Source organism: Castanea sativa, chromosome 5 (genome assembly GCF_040712315.1).
Source record: "Castanea sativa cultivar Marrone di Chiusa Pesio chromosome 5, ASM4071231v1".
In the NCBI taxonomy this organism is placed as follows: domain Eukaryota; kingdom Viridiplantae; phylum Streptophyta; class Magnoliopsida; order Fagales; family Fagaceae; genus Castanea; species Castanea sativa.
Window position 1 is genome coordinate 41,944,684 of NC_134017.1, and position 14,937 is coordinate 41,959,620.

Sequence of the window (14,937 nt, forward strand, 5' to 3'; positions counted from 1 at the left end):
AGCTTTTGATGTGGCTTTGCCCTTGTGCTTTGATGTTGGTGATTACCCCATCTTGGTGACAACAAGCCAAGTTGGAGACTCACACTTTGCATGACACGGGTAAATCCTTGAGTGTGTGGGTGAGGTTGCTGCCTATAGGGCCAATAGACCACATGCAAAAGGGATACTGTGCGACACATCATTCCTTGCTGCCCATAGGGGGAAGAGATAAATATTTGAGTGTGTGTATGAGGCTAGGCAGGGCCAAGAGACCACATGCAAAAGAGATACTACATGATGTGTTATCCCCTACTGCCCATGAAGGGGATAGGTAAATCTTTGAGGGAGTGAGTGAGGCTTGACAGGGCCAACAAACCACATGCCAAAAGAGGTACATATCATACTAGTGTGTTTGGGCTCTAACTTGTTTGTGGCGGTATGATGTCTAGGTGATATCTCCACCCTTGTTGGTCCATGTTGCATCTTGGGTGAGGTTTTCTAGTTTTGAAATGGTATTGGATATTTTTATGGCTCGCTGTGAATGAAATGTAGTTTCATAGTTATTTTTGAAAGCTTGGTACTAAACTATTCCTATCGTTCTTGTCATGTCGTTAATGAAATTGTTTTTGCATAAATTAAATGGAAATTCCCAAATTTATAACATGTTTTGTAAAATGTTCATTATCATGAAACTTGCATTTCCCCCATCCCCATTAATTATGCTACTTATTGGGCTCTGTCTCATTCCATTATTTTATAAACTTTTCAGAGTAGGCAACAATCTTTTGAGACAGCTTTTTTGGTGGCTAACAGTAGTTAGACTAACTACTGATGAAGGTTGAACTTTTGTAAAGGAAATATTAGATGATGTACATTTTGGAATAGGCTTGACTTATTCTTTTGTATATTATAGTGGTTATGATGTTATTCCCACTGATGGGACAAGTTGATGATATGTAATTATTTATTTAGACCTCTATTCTTTTGTAGCCAATGGTCTTTATAATTATTGCTTAGAGCTCTGACTTACTTTGAGAGTATATTCAACGGAATTATTATGATAATTCTTGATATTGGTACTTGATAGGATTTATGTGGATTGAATTGTCAAAAAAAAAAAAATTTACAGGGACTTGAGGCGTCTTTCTCATGCTTTAGACCCCTTGGGGTTTGGGGCGTGAAATTATTTGTTTGGGAAGCCTTTTGTGATCAAAACTGGTCTTTAGAGTTTAAAGTACCTGCTAGAGCAGAGAATTGGCACTCCTATGCAACAAAGTTGGATAACTAAGCTCCTTGGATACTCATTTATCATTGATTATAAGAACGGAAAGGAAAATGTGGTAGCTGATGCCTTATCCAGACAAGGTGAGAAGGGTTAATTTGATTCACCAGATGCTGTGCTCAATCAGGTGGAGTTAGTTGATTCTGATGCATCTTAAGTTTCTGAGATGGTTCTTTGTGATCATTCAAACTTCAGTTTGTTTTGCTTAGAGAGTCATAGTAGCTTATTCCTCATTTCTTTTCCCTATCCCACTTGGCTTGAGGAATTGAAATCAAGTTATTCAACTGATGCTGAGTTGCAAGGAATCCTACAAATGCTCTATACTATCCAGATGCTATTGGCAAGTTCAGTCTGCAGAATGGACTCCTGTTGTACAAAGACAGGATTTGCTTGGGCTCTAATTGTGGTCTAAAGCCTAAGGTGATGAGTTTAGTACATGACAATCCATTAGGTGGACATTTTGGTTATTTGAAGACCTTTCACAGGGCTAAAAGTGACTGGTTTTGGAAGGGAATGACGAAGGATTTGAAGGATTATATTAAGGGTTATGAGCTGTGTCAAAGGATCAAACATGAAAGCAACAAATTAGCTGGCTTGTTGCAGCCCCTAGAGATTCCTCATACACCTTGGACTTCCATAAGCATGGATTTTGTGGGGGGTTTACCTAAGTCTTTGACAGGATGTGGTGATGGTGGTAGTAGACAGACTCACTAAATAATTTTATTTCATTCCACTATCCCGCCCTTATACTACTGTCAAGGTGGCTACCTTGTTCATGAATCACATCTTCAAGCTACATGGTCCGCCTCTATAGTTAGTGATAGAGACATTGTGTTCACTTCAAGATTTTGGGAGGAGCTGTTTAGGTTGCAAGGGGTAGATTTAGCTATGTCTTCAACCTACCATCCTCAATCTGATGGTCAGGCTAAGGTGGTTGATAGGAGTCTTGAGCAATAGCTCAGGGCCTTTGCAGGGGACAAGCCAAAGCTGTGGGTGGAGTGGTTACCTTTGGCTGAGTTTTGGGAGGGCAAGGCAGTGGATGCTTATACTTATAGAGAGGCAGGGGACACTTGTATAGAGTTAGTAATAAGTTAGTTGGTTAGTTGTTGATGCATTGAGAGTTGTACTTAGTTAATTAACTAGTTAAGCTATGAGTATTATACCTTGTTAGTTAGTGAGTAGGATATGAAGTTCACTACTGAATATAATGAGGATTGATGAATAATACATCAAATAGCCATTTCTTCAAATGCTATTGGTGATGGAAAAAATACATGTTTGTATTGCATACAAAACATATGCAGCGAAAAATTAACAGATCTATTTCATTCGCAATTGTTAACATGTACTATGCAAATTTCAGATTTTAAGAACAAGAGAGCGTACCTTGGTGTAGTGAAAATCAAAACCAAAATCAGAAGTACTTAGGAACACTTTTAATCTTCACTCCAATTCCACTTTATGCCCAAGAAGTGTGGTCTCTCAATCAGTTTCCAAGGGAGAATGATAATGTCTCACTCTCACATACACACCATTTCACAATGATGTCTCTCTTTTTCAAACATTAAAATTCTGTATATTTCTCTCCTTATAACTGATTATCTAATTGAGCTTGCTTTTTGGGTCTTTCTAATTGGGTTTTAGTATGTGGCTTGGAGTGGGACCAAAAAGGACCAATAAGCCACTAGCTCCAATGGGCCTTGGGCTTTTTTGTCAACTCTTGACAAGTCCAAAGTTACCATTAACTATATTTAATATCACTATATATATATAGTTGCACTCTAGGCCTCATTTATAAATTATATACCAAGACTTTGTTATACATGCAACCCCTTCATAAAATATTCGTAGTAATACAAAATTATAAATATAGACTGCCACTTTGAAGATTACTACATCTTAATCATTGAGTACCTGGTTTAATCCTTTAAGTTATTTATCATATATTTATGAAATCCAATTTCATAAATATATGCTTTAGTAACTATTTACTAAAATTGTTAGGCCTAACATTCTGAATAACAAACCTATTAAATTTATCTCAAGGGAATATTTTGTATCTCTGTTAAGAGACTATGAATTCTATCTTGAGAATTTATGTTTCATCAACATTAAATATGGCTGCCCAACATACTAAGATTTTGACCATTACTATAGATCTCACTTCTAATATATCAAAGCAATCTACACTTCATGATCAGGTCTATTATACTCTTAGGATTAAAAGTTCAAGTAAATAGAAGTCGTGAGATTTATTATTCATTTGACAGTTGTTAAGAGAATAATAAATCTCACAGCGGTCCAGTTCAATATATCTTAACTCTTAAAATATATCAACATATCAACTAGAAGTCTCCACTTCCATGATCAAGACAAATCATCTTAGTTGATATGTTATAGTCTTTACAAATGAAATGTCCAATATCATCACCGACTATAAACTAAAATTCTGAGTTTACAAAAAACTTGAGACTTATATCTTCTGTGACTAAATCACATAAATCACATACTATGCATATCATGGACTATATGATAATGTCCAATATTCATGTTACCATTATTTTAGATTATAATAAAAAAACTTTATTAATACAACATTAAGTCATACATTGAGTCATACATAATGTCACACATAATATCATACATAACATCATACAATAAGATTTAAGGGCACTAAGCCTAACAATTGGAGGCTGATTTTCTTGAAGAATCAATGTAGGCCTAGTTCCCTCGAAGAACTACTAGATTGAGAGTAATAGAAATTAAGGTCATTTGATTCCTATCATTTTGACTTTACACATTCATTTTGGGAGGTTTTAACTTTACATAAACTTTGCATTTACATATTCATTTACTTTAATTTAGATGTTTATAACTAAACAATGAAATTGATGAAAAATCATTAATCAAAATAAAAAACAATGTCTATACATATTTATACTATCAATATATATATAAAAACAAAGACTTCATGTGGGAGAGCATGAAGTTTTGCCAAGTGGCACTCTCTTTGAAATGATAATTGAACTTTTTTTTTTTGGGTTGAAATAAAATACATCATTCTCAATTTATTACACTTATTAGATGCCACATCAATTATTTACTAAACTCAATAGATTTCAACTAGTAATAAATAAGACTAATGGATGCAATAGAGGGATTGATGTTAATCATCAAAAACTCTTTGTTATCTTTATTCCTCCATCCAAAGGTTTTCTTATGTTTATGCTTACTTTTCTTCCCTTATAACTAAATGCCTACTCTTCCTAGACCACTACATGCCTTCTCCTATGCATTGCAAAACTACCAATTCTAAGTTCTATAATTTGCACAAACTGAAATAGCATTCAGATTATTCAAGAACGCATGAATCTTCCAATAAGGCATATGTTTACACACCTGTGATAATAAACAACAATAATGCTCATCTTCCACTTGCTTCATGTCAAAATGGTCTTGGTTCTATATGGTATTTTTTTTTTTTTGTTTAAATTGTACTAATATGCTCTTTTACTTACATATACTTTTCATTTGCTAATTATCATTCTTATGGGCTTTTGGGGCTTGGGCCTCTATAAAGTGATAGAGTTATATAATAAGATGCTCTTTCTGCCATTTTTTATATGCTAATTATGATTTTTATCAAGTTTTGTTAATAGATTAAGATTATCAAAATTTAGTCTTTTTTTTTTTGGTTGATTTTAAGAATAACAAACTTATGGGGTTTTTCTAATTACTTGTGTTTCTACATTTCGTTTTTTATAGATATAAAACTTTCTAAAATTATCAATGTATGCAATATGTGTAGAAGGATCTATCATTTCAACTTCAGTGGAATAAGCGTAATTGGTGTTTTCTTGGTCCTTTTCCCTTTTGGATTTTCAACTTAGTATTGGGGTTAAGCCAATGCTTCAATTTCATTATACACAATTTGATTCTATTGTGTTGGTTGATCTCATACATTTGAAAGAGTAACTTTTGTAAAGATATATTAAAATTGAGGTTGTTACGTGCTTCATTTTCATTTTAGATTTAAAATGTTTTAGCCATCATGAACACTTTGATTATTGCATAAAAATACATGTTTAAAGAGAAACCACACAAACATATATCTACTATAAATAAATTAAGTATGCCAACATTTACCTCATTGAGCTAAAGTTACTAAATGGCCAAGAACAATTTAAAAAGAATTTCTTAAAACTATAAAAAAAATGCATGCAGTCTAATTTTTTACATTGTAACTAATAATTTTAATGTGTAGTTTTGAAGTTTTTGTGCTCAAGATTGATTTTGGCAGGAAGAACCATCAAGGGCAGCTTGGTAGTGTCATATCTTGAGATATGTAAGTTGTTTTATTGGAGATATTTTATTCAACAAGCGCTTATGTAATGCAATTTTGCAACATACTCCAATGGATTAAAACTATAATTAGTGTAATTAGTTGAATTAGTATCTATTGATTTGTCGTTCCATGAATGTGCAAATGCATTAAGCCATATTCAAAAATGTTTTTATTTATTTTTATTTTTTAATATTGATTTGAATTATGATATTAGCTTGCTTATATTTAGATTCTTCGGCAACAATTGATATACATGCAATCAAGAGTACAACAAAAATTATGCTCTTCCCATTGTATTCCAAAAAATAGGCTAATGTTTTAAATTAGCCAAACAATTTAAATCTTTAATATGGCTTTATTACTTTAAATGCTTTAGATAGAGTTAATGATAACTTTTCAATTTACTTTTTTTGCATAAGAACAAAGTTCAATGTAGAATTGCAAGAGTTAGGTTCAATGGATTAGGTATATTATGATTATATTTCTCTACACATTTGACCAGTTAAGCATAAATATCAACCCCCTTAAGACTTTTCCTTCAAGAACTAAGTTCAATGTAGAATTGTAAGAGTCAGATTCAATAGATTAAGTGATATAATTATTTGTCTCTACACATTTGTCCAATCAAATATAAATAGCAACCTCCTTAAGAGTTGTCCTTCAAAATAAACTTTGATGGAGCTATTTTTAAAGAATAAAGCAAAAGCAAAAGTTTTGATTTACGATGATAACAAGTCGCTCATTGCAGCATTGGGAGCAAAGGTAGAGATAACAATATTAATAGTAAGTATTATGAATGGCGATAAAGATAATTTCATACAAAAAATATAGTTTTTTTATAAAATATTTTAAAATAAATTTATACAGTACCTGTGCATTGCATGAGACATCAACTAGTATATAATAATGGAAACTTTGCAATAAATTTTACAAAACTCTTTTTGCACCACATCTTTAGCATCATTTCTTATTTTTTATTTATGTAATTTTATACTGTTCAACTTTTCATCTTCTTCAACAATTGTCTTCTTAGTTCAATCTTTCATCTCTTTCACTCATTGTCTTTTTAAATTCTCCTTTATATCTTCTTAAATTCTACTGTTTCACTTTATTTAATTTTTCATCTACTTCCACCCTTCCTCTTCTATCTTAATTTTTAGATTTCTTCATTTCCACCTCTCTCTTCTATTCATTCCAAGTTGTTTACAAAAACAAAAAAATGTCAACTCTCTCTTTCTCCAATTTTGCTCTTTTAGTGGATTTTTCAATTGTTTCAACAACTTCCTTTTTTTTTTTCTCTTTTTTTTTTACTATTGGTTCTTTTTTTTTTATTGTTGATTTAACTGTCACATCACATTTATTTCTATTTTTAGTAAATTTGTATCGACTTTTATGCATCTTTAGCTATTTTGGTATTCCAATTTTCGATCACAAGTTCTTTCTCTTTATTCCATTGGTTTGATTTGATTTCAATTAATAACTAGTTGTTTTGCAATTTAGAATTTGAGTTTTTAGTGATCAATTTAGATGTTAAACTATTAAACTTTACTGAGTCTTTTTTTATTATTAATATTTTTGGGCGGATAGATTTGTAGTTTTTTTGTAGAGAAAGTAGTCTTAATAATTGTATTACAAGTACTTTATAATATCACTTATTCAGACAAAAACAAAGGTTAGTCAAACGAAAATGATCGGATGAATGACATATTTAGCTTTGTGATTATTATTATTATTATTATTATTATTATTATTATTATTATTATTATTATTATTATTATATAGAATATTAATTTTGAGATTTTGCTAATAATTTTTTATTTGATAATTTTTTTGGGTAGACAAATTTGCAATTTTTACAAAGAAAATAACCTCAATAGGTTATCAACAACAAATTGTTTTCATAATCAGTCTAATAAATCATTGTTAAGTTTTACTAATTTTTTAGATATGCTTTTCAATATTTTGGATTGTAAGGTAGAAAAATTGGGTTTGAAAAAGATTCTTTAAAAAGAAAAAGAATAATTTCCCATTTTTTTATACTTTCTAATGATACACAAAATGTTAGAAATAACTTTTATTGAGAAATGAATATTTTCGCTAACTTGTGTTCTGAATTCTTGAGAAAAATTGTATTGTTTTCATTTATGTAAAATAGAAATTATATATATATATATATATATATATAATTTTGTGATTGTCCCTATAATAAATGAAAATATAATAATAAAATACATTACGCTTTATGAAATTATAATCCAAATTGCCAAAAATAAATTTAATTAGACCATGCTAAGAAAAATTATCACGTGCAATGCATGGTTCCGCAACTAATTAATAATTAATTCCTATGATGTTGCATCCTAATTTTTTAGAAATTACTATATTGTGGTGTTGTACCTGTACCCGTACCCGTACTTATGTCCATGTTCATGCTTCCTAGACTGACATTAACTTTGAAGCTACCTTGAAGAATGAGAGAGTATTCAATGTAGAATCTTATCTTGGTTTATCAACATATCTGTTTCTCTGATTGCCAGTCTCCTCCCTTGCCTTGGAACTGGTCGTGCAGCTTGGAAATTTCTGGCCAACTGTTACAACTTACAATTGCACTCATGTTTCCGCAATGGAATTCCAACTTGAGAAATATTTTTTTTTTGGTTGTCCTTTGTTTGTTAAGGTTGTCCCAAAAGTGGAAAAGTGATTTTCACACCTCATGCACTTGCATTTCATTCCTGCAAGATTTCATGCTATTGTGATGGAAACTTTATGGTGGATACATTTTGTTTTTGAAAGCTCGGATTTGTGCTAAAACACAAGAGCTGTTTAGACCCCCAAATTAAAAATTACGGCTCGGTTGATTTTACTCTAACTTAAATTAAGTGCGGAATAAAGTAAATGTGAGCGAGCGAACAAATAATAAAACTATTCTAAGCCATATTCATCATAAAACAACAATAAAATGAAAGCTAAAAGAGCAGGGAAGAAAGATGTAAAAACAAGATAACACACTGATGTGTTACTGAAGAGGAAACCGAAGAACTCGACGAAAAACCTCTCTGCCACCTTCTAAGCGGTAAATCGATCCACTAGACAATAAGTTGGGATACATGAATAGCAAGAGACCCTCCAAGCCTAATCTACCCAATGCACCTAAGCCCTCCAAGCTCCTACTCCAACAAGGCTTCTCGGAATCGTGTCTTGTCTAGCTGTATGAATCCCGCAATATGCCCGATTGCATCTGCCAACGCTTGGCTTCTTCCAATACTTTCCAGCAGCACCAAAACCTCACTTTACACTTAGAATAGGTGTGGTAAGTGTTTGGGCTATCAACCTCTCAAGGATATAGATATCGAGAGGTAGAAGTATGAGGAAAACCACAAAGGATTGTGTAGATGATTGTGTGTATAATAATCTCTAACTCTCAAGTGTGTATGCTAGGGTTTTCTCTCTGAAAAGTAATCCTTATAATATGTGGGTAATGAGGGTATATATAGTGTGGGTGAAGATGTAGTAGAGCAGATATGCCAAAATAGCAAAACAGAACGTTTCACGGGTATCTCGCAGGAAGGACTTACTCGCGAAATAATCACGAAAACTAGTTGTCATGACTCTTCGCATTCCAATCATCGGCTCTGCACGTGGCTCACTTTGCAGGAAGGCTTCTTGCGAAACTTCTCGCGAAATCCACTTTGTCTTCAATTAAGCTTAAGTCTTCACACACTCTCTCACACACAACCCATATAATGAAATCCCACATAAAATACATGGTAAGCATGATTGAATAAAATTACAATAAAATTTAGCATTGAATTAAAGTCAACACAAAATAGTTGTGAATAACAGCTTTACAGTTTTGTTTTGTTTTACAGGATACAGTTTTATATTATTTGAACTTTATGCGCAAAGGGTAAAGAAAGACCAGCTATTGCTGCTAATGGGTCGAGCAATGTGACATCTAAAAAGGGCCGTGGAGCTGGTGGTTTACAAACCCAGCTTGTTAATAGAGCATTGCAACGTTTGTCTCATGGTGGGAGAAATGGAACTAGGGGCAGAGACAGACGGGGTGGGTGGGTGTGGAAGAGGAATAGGTTTTTCGGTAGCCTAGGTGTGTGCCGACATAGTAAGAAGGCATTCAGAATTTAAAAAGTCAATATGTACCACAAATATACCAGTAGAAGCAATTCCTGTATTGAAGTTCTTTGTTGGAGCTAGTTTTGATTCATTGAGTTTCTAGATTCATTTGTTAGCTAACACTAGAATTCATATTCCTCTGGAGCTTGTCCAGTAGATTTAGTGCTTTGAGTTCTTAATTACTTCAAATTTATCTGATCAAAGCAGCAGTCAGGATTTAGGAATCTTTGCATACCTATTACTTTGTGTATGCATGCGTGTGTATTTTAATGATAAATAACTTGCATTCAGAGGAATGATTTTATAATTCTGACAATTTGTAGATTATAAGTTATGGTTAGTTGAACGAGAACTTGAGATGGTACTGTTCTGATAAGTTTAATTAACTGTGAAGAGGAAATGCAAGCTAGCATCAAATCTTAATAACTACTATCATACACATGCCTGGAATACTGTACTGAAGGAATATCAAATACAGTTTGCAACACAATTATGCTCAAGAAATCTTAATATCTAAGACAGCATTCAAATTTTTATGCATATTTATAACAAGCAAGAGTTCATTGCATCTCAATTTCTGTGGGCACGGAGGACTGAAGGTGCTCTGGAGTGTCTGAAGTGGTACTGATTTCCTGCCTTAAAGACTGTTCATTTATTTTTGATGTGTCTGCCAGAGTTGTAGCTCTTCCTGTATTTTTTATATAAAAGTAACTCAAATGCCAAACTCCCCTCTTCCAATTACTCTCTTCACTTAGAGTTATGTTTTCTTTAGATGCATCTTGATGTTGCTGGCGATTTAGAGGTAAGAGAATAAGGGATAGCGAAAGACAAATGGTAGATGTGGCAAAAGATATTAGATAGAGAACCTTAAAGCTTTGTAGGCCCAAGCTTCCGTGTTCACTGGAAGCTTTGTCGTCTGAGCACTCACCTTGGGGTGTCAACCATTCATCAGCCAGTGACATTATAGTTCCATCCTCTGATAACTTTAGAATTGCTTCAGAAAAATCCCTTGCAATTGGCGAGCCTTTCTGGAAGGCCTAGGTGGGAAGAAAGACAAGATTTCTATTAGATTCTTTAGATATAGAGAGGAAATCATAAAAGCTAAATTACTAGTTTTGGCCACTATAGACTTCTACCACTACCAGCATTTTTTTTCTTTTCTTTGTGAACTGGAATTATCTGTGAAAAAATCAAATGCATAAATTAAATATAGGAAGAAGCATTTTTTCCTTGTAGACAAAATTTATGTAGCATGCGTTATTATGATTAATTTAAATTCTCTAGAAATTTTAACATGTCCAAATCAGAAGTCTCATGAAATTCATAAGGTTTGGGGGTATGTTTGAGTTATCACTCACAAAGCCAAATCCCCCAAATTTGTGAGCGCTTAGTATGGTACCCGTGTATCCCTTGCAATACTTATTGAGGAAAACTTTTTCATATGGGATTTCAAGAAAGGCAGCTGCAATGTTGTTGCTTTGGAATTCCACTGGGTATTGGTCTTCGTGGCTAACTGTCACAATATTGTTTGGCTTTAATTCAAGCACATTCTCCAGGTATTTCCTTACAAATGAATTGCCAGAATAACCAACTTTGAAGTTGTTCTCCTTCAACCACTCTATGTCATTTGATTGCAGTTGTCGCACAGTGAGCATTGAAGACAGACTAGCAGTATAGCTCGAGGTTAGGATCAATACGACAAAAAGCCACACTATAATCACCAAACGTGTGAAGTTGTTATAGATTTTCTCTCCTGTAACATGAAACTATGCCTTATCAGTGTTAGATTAATAGTTAACTAATTAAATTCACCTTTTCCTAACATTTAAAGTTTTTAAGAAAATTGGAAACTTATGGTGATATTTTTGGGTGCAAGCTTATTATTGAAAATATTTTTGGCTAGATTTACACTATTCTAAAAAATTGATACTTAAAATTCCCCTAATTCTTAGCCCTGGGTGGCACTTGATTATCTTAGCTGCTAGAACTAGAGCGTATTTTCCAATGTTCAATTGACTGCTGCAGATAGCTATGCTATAATAGCATTTCGTGGGCTCTATACTTAAAATTGATACTTACTATGTGCAAAGAATAGAGAGGAGAAGGTAAACCAGATTGCAGTGCTAATCTGATCCTTCCATGAGCCACTGAAGTCTGGATTGGATTGGTGCTCCAAGAACCAAACTGTGAGCATTGTGTATATCAAGATGACACCAGTCACCAACCACATGTCCCAGGTGAAAGGCTTCATAAACATCAATGCAGACACTAAAGGTTTTGCTGGAACTATCATGGCCACACCTGACTCAACATATGGAAAGGTAAAATCCACGTATTGCATCCGTTCGGCAGTTATGGTCAAGTCACCAATGGCAGCCTGATAAGTCTTTTGTTGTATTCAAACCACATGACAAGCATAAGATCTTAATCAGAAATAAATTAATGTAACAAAATAAAAGAGGTAAAAAAAAAAAAGATCAAACACTAGTCAGTTTAACTCTAGTCAAATATTCACTGCCTTTTGGCCCAGTTTCTACTTCTAGTCATGCATTCCCTGCTCTTGCAAGGGGCTTCTCTCTCTCTTTCATAGATAATGACCTAGCTAATTTCAAATAAGCTGTCAACAAAGTCTTTCCCTTTGAATTACAAGTTAAAAATGACATATTTTTAAATTATAAGTAAAATTTAAGTTTCAGGACTCGTACAAACCAACATCCGAAGAGTTCCAAATGAATTTCCTTTACTGAATGCTTTAGTTGCTGCAGTTTTGGGTGCCAATTTGACATTTTGTCTTTCTTCTAAGTAAGATTAACAAAAATGGGCAATTCTATAAGATTGAACAAAAATTTCGATTAGTTTTTTTAATATTCTGTTACATAGAATATTAAACCAAAAAGCACGTGGGATTGCCTTTTTTAAGTAACGGTTTCCAGTATATGGTAAAATTTCGTAGATAAAACGTGCAAATAAAAAACTTAGCAGAATAATTTGAGGTGTTGTGTATGTAGTGTATGCAGAAGCTGTTTATTAACAAGCATTTCTCAATGAATAAAAGGCAGAGAAGTTGTTACCTTATTATCAACAAGGTGAATCAGATCATTGTAGGTGCAATTACGGGCCTCAAATATATAAGGCAAATGATATCCCAAAAGTTCTCGGGCCTTAAGGAAAATTTGAATGCAGAAACCAGTATAATTGTTCTCATTCAGTTTCACCCCGTACTCAACCTTCACAAAATTCTCTAATGATGCTCTACCTGGAACTACAATTTTCAATGGCTTTGCATCAGTAGGCATTTCCCAACCTTTCGGACTTTCTTGTAAGTTCCTTTGTAAAATTACTGGACCAACCAAAGTATTTGGTTTTTCTATAAAAGGGCTCATGGAGAACCCGAAGCCTGGTGTCCAGAACTCTATTTCTTTGTATCTCTTCCCATGCACGTGTACAATGCTCAAAATAGGAGTGTCTGAGAGCTGGCCTACTTTAAAATGAATTTTGCCACTTAAGCCAAAGAAATTGCTTAATAACATATTTTCTAACAAAATCTTTGGACTGCTAGTGTTACTCGTCATTCTTTCGATTGCTTGTATAACAATTCTAATGCTATCATATGCTCGCAGAGCATAAATTCCTGGGTCAGAGTTGTCTTCCTCTGGATATTCAGTCCTGAAAATTTTCCGGAACTGAGCATGAAAATCATGGTACCCTGAGATAAATTCTTCAGAATAGTGGCTTTTAATTCCTATGGCACCTTCCATAGAGGAAATAACCGAGTTGTTTACAGAGTCCAACAAATTTGTAATGCTATCTGGAATTATCCATGTTGCATCTCTCTTTACAAGTCCCATCTTCATAGCTACTCTGAACAAGTGAATTGCCATTTCTAATGATGACTCAAGAACAATGAAGTTTCTTAATTTTGTTTTCAGTAACTTAACAAGCACTTCATGAACAAACAATTCCGTATCAGACTTAGAAGAGAATGGTGGAAGGACCAAACGGTACTCAATCTCCGAACCCACATGTTGGAGAGCCTCAGTTAAAAGTGCCAGCTTTCCGGAATGACCACCAAATGCTTCATCTTCATAAATCACTATGACCCTTTTCCAATTGTATACATGAACAATATTTGCAATACATTTTATTTGTTCAGAACCATTTTTAGCCATTTGTATCAAGAAAGGCCAGCGAAGTTGCATTAGAGGTGGATTGATGGCTGGTGCTGCAAACGAAATAACCGGAACAAGAGCTTGACTTCCAATATCGGCTACTAGAGCTGCTTCTTGCCATGTGTGCATGCCAATAATCACTTTAACCTTTTTCTCTCTAATCATCTCTTCAGCTACAACCAAAATTTATGTATTCCATCAACATAGATGTTACTGATATTCTTATGCTAACAAAATGAGTGAGTGATAGAGACAACTTACCAGCAGAAGTGACTCTGAGGGAGTCCTGGATATAGAGAGAGATATTTTGAGTCTTTGAACTGGTGTTGTAGTTTTGAGCTGCAATTTCCATTGCTATTCTCTCTTCTTTTCCAGTACGAGTATCAGCATCAATGATTAAACCTACTCGTGTAACATTAATGTTGTTGGCTTCAGCTCCATGGTAGACAATGAGAAGAAAAAAGATTAGTACAGGAAACAGAAACCAAGATCTTTGAACTGCGCCAACTGTCATGACTCGGAGCAGCATTTGGCAATTGTATCGGAAATTGGAATATATTGGGACGATATATAGAGTCTGTTTGGATAGAACTTATTTTGCTGAAACTGAAAATATTGTAGCAAAATAATTTTTAAATGTGTGAATAGTACTGTAGGACCTATTTTTAATGAAAAAATTGCTAAAAAGTGAAATTTGTGGGATCTATGAACAGTGCATTTGTGCACTGTTCATGGCTGAAAAGTCAATACATGCGGCTGGGTTTTAAAAAGAAAAGAAAACAAAAGTAAAAACACAAACGTGGACGCAGGAACACGGATCCAAACGCCCTCATAATATATGGTGGAAAAGCATTATAAAAAGTCAAAAAGAGTTTGGATCGGAAGATTCTAATATATAGACCATTAAAACGCTTTATTTCTAGATGTCTTGGTGTGGAATCTTGCTTCTCTGATTTTGCTTTCTATAAAGTTGATTTTAGCGACCTTAAAAGGGAGATGTAGACCTCGTAAACTGGTCAAGGAAATCGGGT

The 14,937-nt window shown here is 33.7% G+C and overlaps 1 protein-coding gene across 1 annotated transcript; it reads right to left on the bottom strand.

Moving 5' to 3' along the window:
• Window positions 1-10,185: 10,185 nt before the first annotated feature.
• LOC142635210 (glutamate receptor 2.9-like) lies at window positions 10,186-14,420 on the bottom strand. The gene is made up of 5 exons (XM_075809409.1): window positions 14,168-14,420; window positions 12,809-14,079; window positions 11,817-12,123; window positions 11,096-11,490; window positions 10,186-10,774 (listed from the first exon to the last, which is right to left on the bottom strand). Exons 1-5 carry the CDS (start codon window positions 14,418-14,420, stop codon window positions 10,298-10,300), a joined length of 2,703 nt encoding a protein of 900 aa, XP_075665524.1. The 3' UTR covers window positions 10,186-10,297.
• Between the last annotated feature and the right edge of the window lie 517 nt (window positions 14,421-14,937).

Coding starts and splice junctions, on each gene's coding strand:
- LOC142635210 (XM_075809409.1), bottom strand. CDS start 14,420: ATGACAGTTGGCGCAGTTCAAAGATCTTGGTTTCTGTTTCCTGTACTA. Junction 14,080..14,167: donor CCTCAGAGTCACTTCTGCTG/GTAAGTTGTCTC, acceptor TTTTGGTTGTAG/CTGAAGAGATGATTAGAGAG. Junction 12,124..12,808: donor TTCACCTTGTTGATAATAAG/GTAACAACTTCT, acceptor ATACAACAAAAG/ACTTATCAGGCTGCCATTGG.